This window comes from Electrophorus electricus, chromosome 17, assembly GCF_013358815.1.
Source record: "Electrophorus electricus isolate fEleEle1 chromosome 17, fEleEle1.pri, whole genome shotgun sequence".
NCBI classification, from domain to species: domain Eukaryota; kingdom Metazoa; phylum Chordata; class Actinopteri; order Gymnotiformes; family Gymnotidae; genus Electrophorus; species Electrophorus electricus.
The window spans coordinates 10,287,225-10,307,053 of NC_049551.1; the positions used below are offsets into that span (position 1 = coordinate 10,287,225).

At 41.9% G+C, this 19,829-nt stretch overlaps 2 protein-coding genes across 3 annotated transcripts in view; one reads left to right on the forward strand and one right to left on the reverse strand.

The window, feature by feature from the left end:
• Positions 1-12,671, forward strand: part of ryr1a (ryanodine receptor 1a (skeletal)) — a 61,098-nt gene extending 48,427 nt beyond the window's left edge. Inside the window, 21 exon segments of the mRNA XM_027006938.2 lie at positions 1,393-1,473; positions 1,911-1,999; positions 2,211-2,339; positions 2,688-2,792; positions 3,952-4,033; positions 4,337-5,640; positions 6,063-6,130; positions 6,441-6,618; positions 6,718-6,804; positions 7,005-7,256; positions 7,876-8,006; positions 8,229-8,271; positions 8,534-8,670; positions 8,877-8,937; positions 9,095-9,241; positions 9,704-9,838; positions 10,571-10,727; positions 11,596-11,660; positions 11,851-11,951; positions 12,046-12,097; positions 12,564-12,671. Of these exon segments, the coding sequence (XP_026862739.2) occupies positions 1,393-1,473; positions 1,911-1,999; positions 2,211-2,339; positions 2,688-2,792; positions 3,952-4,033; positions 4,337-5,640; positions 6,063-6,130; positions 6,441-6,618; positions 6,718-6,804; positions 7,005-7,256; positions 7,876-8,006; positions 8,229-8,271; positions 8,534-8,670; positions 8,877-8,937; positions 9,095-9,241; positions 9,704-9,838; positions 10,571-10,727; positions 11,596-11,660; positions 11,851-11,951; positions 12,046-12,097; positions 12,564-12,659 (3,500 nt within the window). The 3' untranslated portion in view covers positions 12,660-12,671.
• Positions 12,672-12,754: 83 nt separating this feature from the next.
• On the reverse strand, positions 12,755-18,708 carry il2rga (interleukin 2 receptor, gamma a). Of its 2 annotated transcripts, XM_027006930.2 has the most exons (9): positions 18,527-18,708; positions 17,927-18,017; positions 17,665-17,843; positions 17,248-17,387; positions 16,940-17,114; positions 14,635-14,731; positions 14,411-14,492; positions 14,187-14,259; positions 12,755-13,425 (listed from the first exon to the last, which is right to left on the reverse strand). In XM_027006930.2, the coding sequence occupies exons 1-9, from the start codon at positions 18,591-18,593 to the stop codon at positions 13,349-13,351; spliced, it is 981 nt and encodes a 326-aa protein (XP_026862731.2). In that variant the 5' UTR covers positions 18,594-18,708; the 3' UTR covers positions 12,755-13,348. The 2 variants fall into 2 exon arrangements, with proteins under 2 accessions (XP_026862731.2, XP_026862722.2); XM_027006921.2 differs by lacking the exon at positions 12,755-13,425 and having other exon boundaries at positions 13,515-14,259; positions 18,527-18,707.
• Between the last annotated feature and the right edge of the window lie 1,121 nt (positions 18,709-19,829).

Here is a 19,829-nt window from a genome sequence, read left to right on the forward strand (position 1 = left end):
TGTCTCCTGCTGTAACTCCAAAACTCTGAAGTGTGCATCGTCACGCCCAAGTTCATTAGCTTGTACTCCTTTATGTCCTTTTGTATGTTTGTCCTTGGCGCAGTGACATTTCTTATGAAGACACTTTATGCGTTTACCTGAATCTCAGCATTTGTCTGAAGCTGATGAAACCTGTGCTCCCTCAGACCCAGTTCCAGAACGATGCCCGCATGGTGTCACTGGCTGAGACACTAGGAGAGGACGTTACACCCTCGTTGTAATGAAAAGCATAACATCACAAATCTTATTGATTGACCTGCAAACTGTTTCAATTTTGTGATATTTTTCCATGTCCTGAAGCAGATTGGACTCTAACAATGTACATTTCTGTCATAACATGGCATTACATGGCAAGAATAAGAACTAATTCATCACACAGAGAAATATCCAGTCTCATCTTTCCTGGAGCGCTCATTTGCATTCCATCCCTAATCATGGTCACTCCACCTGTTACATCAAACCTGTTACATTGATCCTATTGGTCCCTATTGACACACACCTGAGTTTAGGAGTTCGGTAGTGGTGCACGCTGACCCTTATGTGTGTGTCTAAGTGAGGTTTGACACTTGGATCAATATCCATCACTCTCCTTCCTGTGTCAGTGGAATCCATTGTCTGTGTGATGATATGTGTGTTCTTATATACGTGTTTAGAAATATATTTGTCTTCTGTATGTCTAATATATCTGTCTCTGTGTGTGCATGTGCATGCCTGCGCATGTGTCTGTGTGTATATGTCTGCGAGGGTATGGGTCTTTGTGTCTATGTATGCATGTGTGTGCATGCATTTATCTGTGTGTCTGTGTGTGTGTGTGTGTGTGTGTGCACGCGCGCGCGTGCAAGAGAGAGAGAAGTGTCTGTAAATGCTTGCTGAGCCTGTTCAGGTGTGTGAGTTGTCCTGTGTGCTATTGTTACTATGTTCTTTTTTGTTCCTGCTGTGTAAAAAGAGGGAGAGTCATCCAGAACAAGGCAAACAGGCTAACAGAGAATGGATCAGTAGGCTGTTAGCATGTTAGCATGCTTCTGGATGAGCTGTTCTAGTTCTCTCTGCTTCCCTCAGCCTGCGGCTGCCTAGGGCTCTGTAGAGTCATTAAGATTCAGGCTATACTAACACAGAATTGGGGCACAGATTGGCTCACATACTCATACAGTGGCAGTTGAATACTTGTTCTCTCTGTCAGTCTCTGCCTATACGTTTCTCTCTCTTTCAGTCGCACTGTGTTACTGCCTCGCTGTAGAAACTCACTTTATCAGATCCTGTTACTGTCTCGCTGTAGACACTCTCTCAGCAAGTCTGGCTGAGGTGTTTAAATGCTGAGTCTGACAGGCTCTCGCTGCCCTCGTCCTGCTTTAGGTGAGAAAGTAATGGCAGACGACGAGTTCACCTGTGACCTGTTCCGCTTCTTGCAGTTGGTGTGCGAGGGCCATAATAATGGTGGGTGACACCCTGCTCCATCACACCACAGTGCACTAATGCTCTCACATTTTTACAAATGCCCTCCACATTCACACATTTATTGTTTCTGCCATCCAGCCTTTTTCTAGAAGCTACGTTTTTCCCTTATCCACACGACACTGCCAAAGCTGTTTTATGGATTACCCACTTTGGAGAGCGGATTTGAAAAGATGTGTTTTCAGTGGTGGAAAATTCCATTTTAGTGTAGCTGAATGGGTAAAACAGATGCATTTTCCACTTTACCTATTTTAGTGTGGTCTAGGCCTAAGACTTAGCTGACTAGATTTAATTGGCACCTATTGTATCCCAGAGCTGGTCCAGTTTTGGCAGCTCTGAGAGGAATAGGGTAACAATGAGACTAATGTGGTCATGTCCCAGAATTCTCTGCTGTGTGACTCAGGGTTCTGTTTCTACAGACTTCCAGAACTACCTGAGAACCCAGATTGGAAGCACAACCACCATCAACATCATCATCTGCACCGTAGACTACCTGCTGCGGCTACAGGTTCACACGTTTAGCCCTTTACAAATGCACTTTTGTAGTATGTGTGGAGTAAAGTCAAATGTGTGTGCAAACAGTGGAATAGGTGAAATTTGTCCAGTACATAGCAGGGACCCCCCCTCCCCTACCACAAGTCCAACAAATTAGACACAAAACTTCAGACTGTCATATTTGAGGGAAGTTAAAACATGAATCCCTGATTATTTATGTTCAGGAATCCATCAGCGATTTCTACTGGTATTATTCTGGCAAAGAGATCATAGACGAGCCTGGTAAGAGGAACTTCTCCAAGGCCATGACTGTAGCCAAGCAGGTGTTCAACTCCCTGACAGAATACATCCAGGTAAAGCTGAGCTATTAGTGATTTATACAACAATATATCTAATGGTGCACTTGATGAAACACATTCACAGGAATCATTTACTTTGTTTTAAATAATTTACTAATTTACTTATTTAAATCCTAGTTTTTCCATTAAGCATATTGTTCATTAAAGCCACAGTGGTTTCTACTTCCCACTCTGACGTCTTCATACAATTTTGGGCAGTTAATTTTATTAAGCAAACAAGCAAGCAAAAACAAACAAGCAAAAACAAATGAGCAAACCAATGAACCAACACCTTTGAGTGATTGTCTGATAGCACTGAGTGAATTGTTTAGTTGTGCATGTAACTGTGTCTCTTTTCCCCAGGGCCCCTGCACAGGTAACCAGCAGTCACTGGCCCACAGCAGACTCTGGGACGCTATAGTGGGCTTCCTACATGTCTTTGCTCATATGATGATGAAACTGGCCCAGGTGTGCAACACCACATCAGGTCATTTATACCTGTACAGCAGTGCTGTGCACACACAGCAATAGAAATGACTCTTACATGGCTAACCTATCTAAAAGTATACACCATTCACCCACAACATTAAAACCACTGAGAGGTGACGTGTATAACATTGATTATCTTATTACAGTGGCACCTGTCAAGGGGTGGGATATATTAGGCAGGAAGTGAACAGTCTGTTCTTGAAATTGATGTTTGGAAGCTGGAGAAATGGACGAGCATAAATATCCGAGTAAATCTGACCAAGGCCAGACTGTGATGGGTAGATGACTTGGTGAGAACACGCAGTGCATCACAGTTTACTTCCTGTCGGTGCAGATCGGTTAGAGTGCCTATGCTGACTGCACTGTTTACCTGAAGAAGCGATGGCACCCGGATAAGTTATGGGAAGCTGTTGGTGGGAGTGTGATGCTCTGGGCAATGTTTGACTGGGAAAACCTAGGTTCTAGCATTTATGTGGATGTTATGACATGTACCACCTACCTAAACATTGGTGCAGACTTACAGGCTCTGCTGCTAACAAGTGCCAGACACCAGAGGAGACCTTCAGAAGTATTGTGACATCCTGGCAGGGGGCAGAATCAAGACCTATACTATATATTCGGCAGGTTATGGTTGATTGGTGTATACAAGGATATTTCTTATTAAGTAATATGTTTTTTGTATCTTGTTTTGTGGATCACCAGGTAGAGCAGATCATGGGTTTGATTACCATGGAACGAACATACTGTTGTACATATTTATTTTTAAAAAGAATGAACAGTGCCTGTTTAATGCTGTAAATGTATGATTCTGTATATTTGTAGATAGCTAATGTGTTTTTAAAAACACAAATCTGGTGCCAAATGTAGTGCTTTCTATGTAATACATATAACCCAGCACATTCAGTAAAAGTGCTAATTATAGTGACTTTTGATTAGCTGCTCCTTAGATGAATGAAAGAAAAGCAATGAACTTAATTGCCTTTATTAAATTACTTATTAACTAAACTTTTCTTACATTCCCTACATAAATCCTTTGGAATGTGACATTTTTTTGGTTCTGAAGTAATTCAATTGATTAATACAAATCCTCCTCTTGGTTAGTGCAGGTAAAAGTAATTTTCCATTTGTGTTGTGTCAGGATTCGAGTCAGATTGACTTGCTGAAAGAACTCTTGGACCTGCAGAAAGACATGGTGGTTATGCTGCTCTCTCTGTTGGAGGGTCAGTATCAACACGGTCAAAGCAGGGCTTCTGCTAAGAGACAGAATACCCCCAGTGTGAAGGGTGATCTGATTTACTGGTGTTAAGACTGATTTGGATTCTAATAGTCACCATTACTATGTAGATTTAGTTTTGAATTTAGGATTTTAGATGATGAATAGATTCATTTTGCATGTTGAAAAATAACCAATAAATTATATTGTAGTCTAAACACAGGATAAATCTCAATCCAGGTATTTGATGAAGCCAGTTATTTGTACTTTGGGATTCCTTATAATCTTTTTGCTGGTATGTGTTCCCCAGGTAATGTTGTGAATGGCACAATAGCTCGTCAGATGGTAGATATGCTGGTGGAGTCTTCCAGCAATGTTGAGATGATCCTCAAGTTCTTTGACATGTTCCTCAAACTAAAAGATATTGTTGCCTCTGGTGCATTCCGTGACTATGTGACTGACCCCAGAGGTCTGATCTCCAAGAAGGACTTCCAAAAGGCCATGGACACCCAGAAGCAGTACACCCCCTCAGAGATCCAGTTCCTGCTGTCCTGCTCTGAGGCAGACGAGAATGAGATGATCAACTATGAGGAGTTTGCCAACCGTTTCCAGGAGCCAGCCAAGGACATTGGCTTTAACATTGCTGTGCTGCTAACAAACCTCTCTGAGCATGTACCTCATGATATGCGGCTGCAAAACTTCCTGGGACAGGCGGAGAGTGTCCTGAACTACTTCCGACCATTCCTGGGCCGCATCGAGATCATGGGAATGAGCAGGAAGATTGAGCGAATCTACTTCGAGATCAGCGAGGTGAACCGCCGACAGTGGGAGATGCCTCAGGTCCGTGAGTCCAAGCGGCAGTTCATCTTTGATGTTGTCAACGAAGGCGGCGAGTCAGAAAAAATGGAGCTCTTTGTGAACTTTTGTGAGGACACCATCTTTGAGATGAAGATCGCCTCTGAGATCTCAGAGCAGGAAGAGGAAGAGAAAGAGGAGGATGATGAGGAAGGAGACGAAGGAGGGGAGGGAGGAGGACAAAGGGCAGACGAAGAGGGAGGCGTGGAAAACAGCCAACCAGAATCCAGCTCGGCCTTTGCTGACTTCCTGAACAGCATGTTCAGCTTCCTGGAAATGTTCACCTTCCGTAACCTGCGCAGGCAGTATCGCAGGCTCCGGAAGATGACCTTAAAAGAGATCACTGTGGGCATTGCTGTCTTCCTCTGGACAATCCTGTTGGGAATTTTCCACTTCATTTACAGTGTGTGTAAGGGTTTCTTCCTGCTCATGTGGCATACTCTGTTTGGAGGAGGTTTAGTGGAGGGGGCCAAGAACATCACTGTGACTGAGATCCTGGCCAGCATGCCTGACCCCACCCAGGATGAGGTGCACGGAGACCTGCCTGGAGAATCAGGGGGTGGTGAGGAGCTGGATGCTGGAGGAGTGTCGGATCCCATGGAGGCAACGGGAGGGGAGGAAGAGGACGAGGACAGCACAGAGCAAGATGTGGGCAAAATCCCTGGGATCGATACCCCTGGTGGTCTGGGAGATATGGGAGACACTACTCCAGTGGATCCCCCAACTCCAGAAGGATCTCCTCTAACCAAGAGGAAAATGGTATGACATTATGGGGGGACTGGGCTATATATGCTGTACTTCCTCACAGCAGTATACAGCAGTGCTGGATAGTGATCTGTAGGCTTATCTGTTGTTGATTGCTTTGGATGCAAGCACTAGGTCAACTAAACCTTTGAAAGTCTTAGATAAAACTTGACCTTGTGCCTTAGGATGAAAATAATGTTTTTGGCCATGGATTTAAATCATATGTTGTAAATCATACCAGAGAAGACCCTGAGGAGTTTTTAATTGTTATGAGTCAGGTTGTTTTTTAGCCAGTTCTGCTGAAGGTCTGTTCTAAACCAGACTGAACTGCCAGACTCAAATGTCCTTCATTAGTGTGTGTGTGTGTGTGTGTGTGTGTGTGTGTGTGTGTGTGTGACAATTCTCTAACTGTGTGTGCAATAATGCATGCATTCTAGCAGCCAGAAGAGGCAGGAGCTGAGAAGGCTACTGTAGATGTGGCTCCTCCTGAACCAGAGAAGGCCGAGTGAGTGGATCTTCACACCTGCAGTGTGTGCGCTTCTGCTTTACAACTCTCATCCGTAAACGTGCTATAGAATTTTGTCCCATCTAACATGTCAGTTGCTCCAGTAATGTTATTAGCTGGATGAGATGTATTAACACCAGGGCTGAGAGCCAAGCTTGTGGGACACTAATTCTCTAAGAGCAGGAAAGGCTCTGTCAGTCTATTTAAGTTCCTCTGCATAATCAGCACTATACACTGGTTTTGTAGCATAATGAGGCAAAAGATTAAGCAAATAGTTTTGCTCATGCTTTGGTTGTTCTTGCTCCGTCAGCACTGAAAATGTTGAGAAGGCGGAAAAGGAGAGTGAGGTGAAGGTTGAGGAGCCCCAGGAGAAGGAGCAGGTGGTGAAAGCCAGCAAGGCTAAGAAGGAAAAGAAAGAGAAGAAACCAGCCATGAAAGCAAGATTTGACCTCTGGAACGAGCTGGACATTCAAAGAAATAAGTTCATGGTTGGAGCAATACAAAATTCAGACTCTGAGTTCTGTTCTTGGGTTTTAGCTTTTAATTTTGCCTTTGGTTTATTTGGTTTCTTTTTTTGTCATCCACAGAACTATCTGTCTCGTAACTTCTACAACCTTCGGTTTCTGGCCTTGTTTCTGGCTTTTGCTCTCAACTTCATTCTGCTTTTCTATAGGGTCTGTGATGTTTTTTAGAACCTTCACTAACTGGTTTATTTTGTTTCCATGTTACAAATCCTTCATCTCCAGATGTAAATTTGAAAATAACTCCACATCGTAGTGTGAATACAAACATTTGTCTGTACAGTGTTAAATACATTATGTAGACTGTCGTAAGGGAAGTGTAAATTAGAGCCCATGCCTCTGGCTTTCCTCAGGTGTCGGACAGCCCTCCAGGAGATGATGAGTTTCAGGGCTCTGGGGTGTTTGATGGTTCTTTTGACAGCAATGGAGAAGACATGGATGGGCTTGGAGCAGCAGATGTTGGTGGTGATGAAAATGATGAGGAAGGCCCTGTGTATTACTTTCTGGAGGAGAGTACCGGCTACATGCAGCCAACTCTAGTCTTCCTGTCTGTGATCCACACCATCATCTCCTTTATCTGTATTATTGGCTACTACTGCCTCAAGGTTTAACCTAATTACACTACACCCCGCTGAAGCACACTACACTCCTTTAAAGCACATTATACCCCTCTGAAGCACACTACACTCCTTTAAAGCACACTATACCCCTCTGAAGCACTCTACACTCCTATAAAGCACACTAAACCACTCCTAAAAACTGTAGTACACTCCTCTTAAGGACACTACAGTCCCAGTCCTCTAAAGGACATTACAGTCCTCTGAAGCACACACATGCTACACTCCCCTTACCACATTATGCTACTCTCAAGCACTCTTAAACACACTCCACTACGCCAAAATATTTGTGGTTTTTATGAACCATTCCAAATAGCTTGGAAAGCACATAGATCTGTATGCCCTAAAATGTACACATGCATGTGTTTTTCTGCATGCTTGTGAGGGGCAGTGCTAGCACAGTGGTTAAGGTGCTTGACTTGTAATCAGAAGGTTGCCAATACAAGCCCCACCACCGCCAAGCTGCCACTGTTGGGCCCCTGAGCAAAGCCTTTTGCTTGAGTTGTACTCAGTCATAAGTGTAAGTTGCTTTGGATAAAAGTGCCAGCTAAATGAGCCATAAATGTAAATGTTTTTCTGTGTGTGTGCGCATGTGTGTGTGTGGTAGATCCCCTTGGTGATCTTTAAGAGGGAGAAAGAGCTGGCAAGGAAGCTGGAGTTTGCTGGACTTTACATCACCGAACAGCCTGAAGATGATGATATCAAAGGGCAATGGGACAGACTGGTGCTAAACACCCCGTGAGCTTACACACTCTTACACAGAGCTCTCTCTCTCTCTCTCTCTCTCTCTCTCACACACACACACACACACACACATACACCAACCTTATAATATATATATATATATATATATATATATATATATATATATATATATATATATATATATATATATATATATATATATATATAAACTATAATTTTAAATTGTATAGTATAATACAGTTTTCTGTACTTTAGATCCTACCCAAACAACTACTGGGATAAGTTTGTCAAACGAAAGGTGAGTGAGATAAAGTACCATGGAAAACACATTGTAGGATTATATCACAGATTATGAAACTGGATTGTACAGATTACAGGGCTAGGGTAGTATATATCTAAGATTATAGGAGCCAGCTCACGTATAACATAGGTTGTAGGGATAGGATGGTATGTAATATATGATCACTCTAGGATGGTATATAACGTAGCACATACGAGCAGGATCAGATCTAATCTTCAGAGCTCCGCACATTTGAAATACTGGTGCTGCTGTTTGCCAGGTCCTGGATAAATATGGTGACATTTACGGTCGAGAGAGGATTGCTGAGTTACTGGGAATGGATGTGGCCTCACTGGATTTTAGCAAACAGCAGAACTATAAGAAAACGGAGGAACCGGACAACTCCCTATTGGCCTGGTATCGCCCCCCTAGTGGAAAATGTTCACATCTACAATGTACCATGCACAGCTGCTGCTTTTTACATACTGATCCTTTAAATTAGAACTAGAAAATCTCTTGATTATTACAGTGTGTCTTCTCTGATAACTTTGTTACTAATCTTGTATCTGCCACTACTGGATGATATGCATCAAATATTTATCTTCTTCTTTTCACTGTTTCAGGATCACAGCAATCGATATCAAATATCAGATCTGGAAATTTGGAGTTGTATTCACAGACAATGTAAGAATGATGGAGTATCACACTGTTACTGTCCTTGTGTAACCTAGCTGTGCTGTACTACTCAGGCCCTTGGCCTCTTCCTCTAGCAGACGTGTTTGTGGTTCAGGAAGTCCGTACAGGAAGCATGTGCTAATGCAGCCTATGCTTGGTCCTCTAGACTTTCCTCTACCTGGTCTGGTACACTGTGATGTCTCTGCTTGGCCACTACAACCGTTTCTTCTTTGCATGTCACCTGCTGGACATTGCCATGGGTGTGAAGACGCTACGCACCATTCTGTCTTCTGTCACACACAATGGGAAACAGGTATAACACACTGATCTGTGCAGGAAACAGCCCACTGCCAACCACAACACTCCCTGTCTTTTTATAATGTTGGATACTTGATGTAATGTTCAGCGGTTTATTCCTGTGTGTGTGTGTGTGTGTGTGTGTGTGTGTGTGTGTGTGTGTGTGTGTGTATGTACATGCATGCCTGCATGGTTGTGCACATATGTGGGCTTGTACGTGTGTGTATGTACGTGTGTGTGCGTGTGCGTGGATGCGTGCGTGCGTGTGTGTGTGTGTGTGTGTGTGTGTGTGTGTGTGTGTGTGTGTATGTACATGCATGCCTGCATGGTTGTGCACATATGTGGGCTTGTACGTGTGTGTATGTACGTGCGTGTGCGTGTGCGTGCGTGCGTGTGTGTGCGTGCGTGTGTGTGCGTGTGTGCGTGTGTGTGTGTGTGTGTGTGTGTGTGTGTGTGTGTGTGCACGCACGCGTGGCAGCTGATGATGACGGTGGGCTTGCTGGCAGTGGTGGTGTACCTCTACACTGTGGTGGCCTTCAACTTCTTCCGCAAGTTCTACAACAAGAGCGAGGACGAGGACGAGCCAGACATGAAATGCGATGACATGATGACGGTGAGACAACACAGTGGTCACATGAGACACTGCATTGCATCAACTCGCAGCGGCAGAGAGCCCAGGCTTCAGAGGGTCTGACCACTTCACACGCCATCAGCCCTGTCCCCTGTCCTCTTCTCACAGAATTGAAATATTGGCTTAGATTTTGGTTTTTAATAGAAGATGTAAGTGATTAAAGTAAGTCGAATTGATTTATATAGGACCTTTTACAACAGCTGTTGTCACAAAGCAGCATTACACATGTCTGAGGCCAAGGCCCCAGTGAGCAAGTCAAGGGCTGTAGGTTTGTGAGAAACTCCCCCAAGGTTTTGAGAATCGGGACTCGGGTTTTGTGTGTATAATCCGAAAGTGTGTGGTGTTTAATGGAGGGCAGATTGTGCAGAATGACCCCATACATCACTACCGTCTGGTGTAGTATTATGACTGAGTCACCCTGTACCTCACTTCCAAAGAATGCATAGGCTATATTAGACTATCAAATAATAACAATTTGCACCAGATTGAAATGGGTATATCAATATTGTTTAACAATACATCAATTTAATAATGTTATAGATTTTACTCCCTACACCATTTTGTAAAACATTAGTATACAATGCCTCATGCCAAACTGAATCGAATTCCATCTTGAAATCAGCCAAAAAATGTATTTACATGTTTATTGATCATTGTTTTATTTTGCTGTTTATTACAAGATTCTGAACGTCTCTCATTTGTTTTGGGGCTTAGTGCTATTTGTTTCACATGTATGTGGGAGTGCGAGCTGGTGGAGGGATTGGTGATGAGATTGAGGATCCAGCAGGTGATGAGTATGAGCTCTATCGGGTCGTCTTTGACATCACCTTCTTCTTCTTTGTCATCGTCATTCTGCTGGCCATCATCCAGGGTGAGACTGCATTCACTCATTCGCATCATCCAGGGTGAGACTGCATTCACTCATTCACATCACCCAGGGTGAGACTGCATTCACTCATTCACATCACCCAGGGTGAGACTGCATTCACATCACCCAGGGTGAGACTGCATTCACATCACCCAGGGTAAGGGGTCATTCACTCATTCGCATCACCCAGGGTGAGACTTCATTCACTTATTTGCATCATCCAGGGTGAGACTGCATTCAGTCATTCACATCACCCAGGGTAAGTGTTCATTCACTCATTCACATCATGCAGGATAAGACCTCATTCTCTCATTCACATCATTCAGGTCGAGACATCGTTCACTTACTTAGGCCCTTTTTGTTTCATTTCATTTTGGATAATAATGATTGAACAATGCAAAGGAAGTTGCAGGGCACAACTGAAATTACAGAATAGTGGTAGGAAGGGATAAGGAGATACGTTTAAGTGGCACATATAAATCTGTAGTGTTAAGATGAAACTGTAAAGCTGCAGAGTGTAAAGTGAAACCTGGAAAGCCATATAGTGTTAAGCCTCAGCTGTAAAGCCATATAGCGTTAAGCCATATAGTGTTAAGCCACACCTGTAAAGCTGTGGAGTGTTAAGCCGCACCTGTAAATCTGTAGTGTGTAACGTTGCACCTGTAAAGCTGTAGAGTGTTACACTGCGCCTGTAAAGCTGTAGAGTGTTACGCTGCGCCTGTAAAGCTGTAGAATGTTACGCAGCGCCTGTAAAGCTGTAGAGTGTAGTTCACCAGCGCCTGTAAAGCTGTAGTGTTATGCTGTGCCTGTAAAGCTGTAGAGTGTTATGCTGCGTGTGTATAGTATTAAGTATTGCTCCCCTCCCCTTAAGGTCTGATCATTGATGCTTTTGGTGAGCTGAGAGACCAGCAAGAACAAGTGAAAGAAGACATGGAGGTAAAAGGTTCAGTGCTAATGCTGCCCCTGATCTCAGAGGGGCCCAATCACTGCAAGGACCTGTGCCTTAATATTAATCAGATTTACAGGTTCTTTAAGGACCTGATATCCTTCCTGGAATTGTTGAAAATGGATTCAGTGTACTGTTCAGTGTCAACATGTAAGTAATGCTTCTGGAATCTCTTCCCAGACCAAATGCTTTATATGTGGGATAGGGAGCGATTACTTCGATACAACTCCACATGGTTTTGAGACCCACACTTTAGAGGAACACAACTTGGCCAATTACTTGTGAGTAATTCGTTCCTTCTAGAGATGCACACACATTCTCACACACACTCATGTAAAGACTCATCTGTGTAAGTATTTGATGTCTCCATTCCAGGTTCTTCCTGATGTACCTCATAAACAAGGATGAGACTGAGCACACAGGTCAGGTGAGGAGCTCAGAGGTCAGACATGTATCATGCAAAAGTCTCATCCCTGCTCATGACCAAAGACTGCTATAAAAACACTGTTACCAAGAGAGTTCTGGTTGAGTGGGATTGGCTAGCGGGATTAATTGAACTTGCGATGTGATTCTTACCGATCTTTGGAGACCTCTTAAATCAGCACACATATGAATAATTTGATGTGCAAAATATTTGTGGTTGTGTGTTGTGTAGCTGGAAACGTGTGCTGTATGATGTGTAGCTGGAGACGTGTGCTGTATGATGTGTAGCTGGAGACGTGTGCTGTATGATGTGTAGCTGGAGACGTGTGCTGTATGATGTGTAGCTGGAGACGTGTGCTGTATGATGTGTAGCTGGAGACGTGTGTTGTGTGATCTGTAGATTGAGATGTGTTGATCTGTGTTGAATAGACTGAACTGAGTTTTTGGCGGGTTCTTGTTTCCTGTGGCAGGAGTCGTTCGTGTGGAAAATGTACCAAGAACGCTGCTGGGATTTCTTTCCTGCTGGTGACTGCTTTCGAAAACAATATGAGGACCAGCTGGGCTAGGGATAAGGGCTTCATTCCCACAATAGCACACATAATCAGCAAATACACACACACACACACACACACACACACACACACACAGACAGACACTGGTAAATGTTTAGAATAAAATTTAATAACTTACTAAGATGCTTCAAATTTTAACATACAGATTTAAAATGACTATATTATTACTATTGTCAAATGATTAATGATTAGCCAGTAGATGGCAGGCATTAACTGCATTTCCTGCTGTGACTCTGGTAATTCAGAAGCATGAAAGTTTAGATAGTTTATTTACATTTTTTTCCCTTCAGTGAAACATCATGGATACCTGAAACATTGGATGTCTGATATTAACTTTTTAGTGACACCGAAATTATTACCGATTAATACGCATGTTGGAAAAGATGCATAATTTATGGCAAAGTAATGTCCATCAGCATGTTCAGAATTATATAAAAACATGTTTTAGGACTTTGCAATTAGTAACATCTGTACAGACATTAACATGAAATCCGCAGATGATGTTTTCAATTATAGTATAAATGTTTCAGAGCTTCATTTTTTTTACATTTTTTTTTGATTAATCACAAAAGAACTATTTTAAAAATCAAATATATCGAATACTGAAAGATATCTTCCTGAACTTCTAAATACTAACCATCACTTTCAAAGAATTATAATTGCATTACATTTCACATAAGTTTTCATGTTGAATCATATAGTAATGTAACACTCAGACTGTACATCTTTATCATCTCTCCCACACAGTGCAATAAGGTAGCTGTGCCACACAGGAAACACTCACCACACACACACACACACACACACACACACACACACACACACACACACACACACACACCCCACACACACACACACACACACACACACACACACACACACACACACACACACACAAACAAACAAACAAACAAATAATGCAATAAGGTAGCCGAGTCAATAAGTGTGATAAGGTTGCCATACCAAGCAGATATACACACAGTGCTATAAGACCATTATCACACAGACAATAAATGTAGCTCAAAATTTATCACTTGCTTTCACTTAGCAGGAAATCTAGATATGCTTCTATTCTGCAAATTAGACAAAACACCTTAAAATATCAATATATTTGTATGCATTTACAAATATAAAAAATTGGATCATGGATAATGAATCTCTCCACTGTTAGTGACTCTCTAGCTCTCCTACTGTCTAATATCACAAACACATGAAAATAAAACTGTTCCTCCAGGCCCAAACATGTCCTGTAACGAAGCATTGTCTGGCCATGTGTAGGTCCTGATGAACTGTGTTTTACAAATTAAATGGGTGGTGTGCTTTTGCTAAATGCCTCCAGGCTGCAGTTTTACTGTCCCGTACGGGTGGTGGCAGGGGGCGGGGCCTGTGTGGTTTCCCTGGAGACCGGAAGGGTGGAGACAGAGTAGCTGTGCATGAGCTGGTAGTCGGGGGCCAGAGTTGGGCTGCTCAAGACAGAGTCAGACCCGTGAGTGGAGGCCTGAGACACCAGGCGGTACTCACGAACTGGACATGGACGCTCTGTGAAGTTGGGCTTGAAACCATCCTGCAGTTCTTTGGAGATACAGAGCCAATTCTGCAAGAAATGAGATAAAAATGAGAAGAATCAGCAGGCTGATCTAGGATCAGATTAAGAGTCACTGAAGTGCAGCATATCTGATGGAGGGTGAACAATCCAAAGAAAAAAAAAAAGAAACTATAAAATGATATAAACAGGAAAAAACTACCTCTACATTGCCATCATATCTCTCAATAAGATCGCCGAGGTTTTTGGGACTTGGTACTACAGGAACAAGAATTACCCTTAACCTGCCAAAGACAGAGACAGTGAGGTTTACACTTTTAACATAAACAAAGACAGCATTGGTGAGTTTCACACTCTTGATGAAAATGAGGTTACTATATGGTTGGGGGCGATTCGGATCAGTGCTCAGTGCAGTGAAGCACAAACCTTTCACTGTGCATAAGCAGGCAGGACAGAGTGATGAGGAGCACAGCCGCTCCTGCGAAGTACACCGTCATCATGGCCATAGAGGTGGCCAGCGTCACTAACGGAGGAAGAGGAAACGCAGGGTCCTTAAGTCTCTCACACCTCACTTGCACCCGTTCTAGTTTGCCTTTGGACCATATACAACATGCTACCAAATATTTGGCAATTTTATCAGTAGCTGACTACTGATAAAAAAAAAATTAATAATAAAAACATTTTTTTCAGCCTATTAGTTTTAAATCTACTGTAAAATTGTGTGTTCAGTGCATTCATTTGATAACACTATACACATATTGTATGTTTATGGGCCTTTACAGCAGTTTCTATTTGAAGTGCTGCACGTGTTCTACCTGCTCCTCTATCTTGTTTTTTGGAGTTGGTGTTATTCTACATGTTCAGGTTTCACATTAATTTGACCCTTTTAAAATTTACATTAGCGTCTGTCTGCAACTATGTGCATATCTGAATCCCTCTATGTTTTGTTTAGTCTTTGTTTTTTTTAAATATTCCAGTGTTGCCAGTTTGTCTGAAACATGAAAGCAAAAATTATCCTGTTAAGCTTCGGTCCAGTGACTTGTTTGTTGACTAGTGTGCAGGCACTTAAACCTGCTGCAGTACCTATATTGTTAACACTTTTTTTTTTTTCAAAGGTACATGGTAAACAGATGCATAGATGTTTGATGAGTGTGTTTTTATAACTAGTGCTGCAACCATGTGACTTACCATATCTCACAACACCTGCTCATTTTAGCCAGCTACACTTAAATTATTCAGTAGAATATGGATAATACCAGTAGAATATGGATAATGCCAGTAGAAGATGGGTAATGCCAAATTTGTTATTCAACTATGAGAATGTTGATAAGGCTGAAATCATTGGAATGTTGTAAAAATCTGTCTATTTTATAGTGCAGTGGTAGCCCAGTGGTTATGGTACTTGACTTGTAATCGGAAGGTTGCTGGTTCAAGCTATTGCCCACCGTTGCTAAGTTGCCACTGTTGTGCTCCTCAATTGGTCAAGTTTTACTCAGTCACAATTGTAAGTCACTCTGGATAAAAGCGTCAGCTAAATGCTGTAAATGTATTTCACCATGCACCTCTTGGCCATGCATGTACTGGTTCATACCAACATGTACATCTTATTGAAAAATTACTGCATTACCATCTTTCAGTTTGAAGGTGTAATTGTAGTGAAAATCCTCCTACTCATATTTGGGAGTGAATTACTGAAGCTTTTTTCAGTTAATTGAGGGTCCTAGGAACTGAACAGAAATGACCCCATAGAGTGCATCAACACCTGTGCCTGGTTATCCAAAGATCCAGCTGGACATGCTTATCAAAGTGGAATTACTGGAGAGCAATACTGCAGTGTTCAATACAGTTTTATGGTGGAGAGTTAAGATTAATAAACTGAATGAAAATGTGTGTTAGGGCATAAACTACAGTTGAAATTTGCTCAGAGTTCTCAATGGAAGTTGCAGTAATAATCAGAAGTGCCAATGTCATATAGTATTGTACAATGCAGGGTAAGTTCTATACATATGTATAAACACACTGAGGTTCTGTATCTATGTCAATGAAGCAGTGTGGGCTCTGACCCATGTATAACGCAGTGTGGGTTCTGTACCTTTGTCTTTAAAGCAGTGTGGGTTCTGTAACCCTGTATAACGCAGCGTGGGTTCTGTAACTATGTATAACGCAGTGTGGGTTCTGTACCTTCGTATAATGCAGTGTGGTTTCTACATCTATATCACTGAAGCAGTGTGGGTGCTGTACCTATATCTCTGAAGAGGGGTCAGTTTTCTGCCTGTGTCTAATGCATTGTGGGTTCTGTACTTGTGGCACTGAAGCAGTGTGAGTTCTATATCTGCATATGTACTGGTGTGTGATGCCCCTGTGGGTTTTATACCTGTGTTTGATGCAGTGTGGCTTCTGTACCTGCATGTGACACAATGTCACTTCTGTACCGGGTGTGACATAGTGTGGCTTTTGTACCTGTGTGGGATGCATTGTTGGCTCTGTACCTGCGTGTGACGCAGTGTGGGTTCTGTACATGTGTGTGATGCACTGATGCACTGTTTGTTCTGTACCTATGTGTGATGCACTGTGGGTTCAGTATCTGTGTGTGATGCACTGTGGGTTCAGTATCTGTGTGTGATGCACTGTGGGTTCAGTATCTGTGTGTGATGCGCTGTGGGTTCTGTACCTGTGTGTGAGATGCACTGTGGGTTCTGTACCTGCATGTGATGCACTGTGGGTTTGGTACCTGTGTCATTGGTGTTCTTTTGGGAGCTCCAGCCCAACAAATTGCTCCATTCACTCCAAATTTTCGACTGGCCACAGTTGGAAGACATACGAACTCTGACCTGGAACTCATACATGCTCCGATTACTAGGATATGGCACATTGAAGGAATTCCTCTCAATATTCATGTGTTGAGTCTGAGGAGAAACAATGAAATAGCAAGTGTTGACGCTTACAGAATTGGAAACCAATGCTTATTTAGTTCTCAACAACATTTGGCTGGACTACTGCTCCTAAGTCTTTTTTCTCTGATTGAGCCGAGCTACTTACTCGCCACTCTTTGCCATTAGTCCTGTAGCGAACTTGACTCTCTTTACATGATGACTTGGCCCTGCTGCTGGTATTCCAGTACAGCCAGAGCTCTGGGTCTCTAAATTTCACTGTGAGGTTGTATGGAGGGTCCAGCTTCACTATTAACACAGAGAGAACAGCTTCCTGTCAGTGGTTCTTCAGACCATAAAGACATTTATTCAACCATTTAACCTTTTCCCCCCCTAATATTTATAGGTCAGTCACTGGTGAGCTGCATCTAGAACCTCTCAACCTTGTCACAAGCCCTTAATCTAACACAATCCTATCAAGTCCAACAATATAACTGTGTAAATGAAACAAATAGTGTCAGTGGTTAAACTTGTCGAAGAAAAATATAAAATTCTTATGCGTCAAAAACTGCTTTCTCTGTCTTACCCATGTTTGTCATTTTATGGTGGTAATCTATAACCACACTGCCGTCATGTCTGAATACACAAGCGTGCAGGATTTCGAATCTTTGCATGTCTTTTTCGCTGTATGGCAGGATACAGCCCACATTGACATTGTTGGCCTTCAGATATGTGGGACATTCTTTTTCTGCATGTTTCTCAAACCTGAGATCGAACACACAACTATGTCACTTTATGTCCATCCCAGCAGGCATGTATTATCCATACTGCAGAGATACATTAATTACCTGCTTCTGAATGTGTAGTTTTCCTGGAGGATCCCTTCCTCATCCCATGTGCAGTTTACATACTCCAGATTTATGATGAGGCACCTTATATCTGAGTAACATGCCAAGGCAGATGTTCATGTTGCTACATTATGTTTGAAATGTCAGGCCAATCAGTACAGCCCTACAATGACTAAAGTCTTTTTCAGAAATCAAAAGTGATCATTTTGAAAACTTTTACACTTTTAAAACATTTTTTAGTAGTTCAAAATTACCAGCCAGTGAAAATAGCTAATTATAGTTCACACCAGAAGTGTTCATTTCAGTATTTATTCTTAAGCAAACAGTATAGACATCTACATGGAAGATTTGGAGGGAATAATTTAAAGTCACTTTCATAAAATGTGGTTCACTGTTAGCCCATCTCCACATTAAATATTGAAACAAATTTGATTTATAAATAATAACTGTAAGTAATAATTGTTTTTCTTTCTGATTTTAATTAAATGGAACATATCACAATAGAGCACATTGAATATTTAGTATAACACTGAATATAGAATATTGCGAACTATACAGCAGCAACACAAAAAATAAAAAATAACAAGCAATCAAACTCACTAGTAGGAATCTTAGATTCGGATCCGGGACAAGTCCAAAAGAGGAATAAACAAAACATTAACCTCATGTTTAAGAAAAATATGTCTTTAGATGTGAAACGTTTTTACGTTATCCCCTACTGAACTACAGCAGCTGAATGTGTGTGCATGTGTGTGAGTGAGTGAGAGCGTGCGTGGTGGATATGTGTGTGTGTGTGTGTGTGTGTGTGTGATTTCCTGTTAGCTACCCACAATGGGGCCCTGGCTTGTTATACAGCTTTAGTTTTCCTCCTGTGAGCTTCTACTTTAGCCACAGAGGTGCAAAGACAGGTAGGATAACAGAAAAATGTGAATTCTGGTCACATTTAAAATATCAAAGAAACTGTTTAATGGTTCACATGTACATCAAACAACAAACATATTAGCCTACACAAATTTAAGCATCAGTTCATATATTAGAGTTTATATCTATGTTTATTTTATGAGTTTCTATACAGCAGCTACAATTACGTCATGACAAAAGTCTTTAGTACAGACTCAACCTTCTCTAATGCTTGTTAGGTAATGTGGGATTATCATTTGCATTTCTGCATCTGGGTAGTCATCAAGAACATAACTACACTCATTAATTATTCTACAGTCATGTTTAAACTACCAGAGAATTGTTAACACATGAAAAAAAATAAATAAATAAAGCTAACATCCATGTTAACCTCACTGTCCTCAAACTGCAGTCAACTCACAACACGACTAAACATTCATCTGATAATTCAGATGTACAAGTGTGAAGGCGCTGGTACCAGCTTCCTGTGTAGTAAGATGTTACATAATTCTTGCCCTTCCCGCATCCCATTTGGTATTCCAAACATACCAAAAATAAATCTAGATGTTCAGTTTGCCGAGTGCTGGGTGCAAATACATTCTTTACTGCTTCAAATAGTCGTATTGGGGTTTGGGAGGTTAACATGTTTTAACTGTACGTGGTTCCACACTTCGGTTCCTCAAGCTTGTAACTACACAACTTTTATATTAGTTTCACTTTAGGTACTGAATCATTCATTGTGGTTTCTAATAATATATCTTAAGGTTAAAAACTGAAGAGTAGTCCTGGAGTTCAAGAGCTTAAAGGCATGATCCATCAGTAAGAGGTGAGTACATGCATCTCTGTGGGTACCACAGAGACAGTTCCCCTGCTTAAACCCCCCTGCTACTCTCTCAAGATGGTCAGACCTTGAATTCAGTAAATCCCAACAGCTTCTCATATGATCAACTTCTCCTTATGTACACTGCATAGTGGAAACTCCCTAGTGACAAAATAACACGAT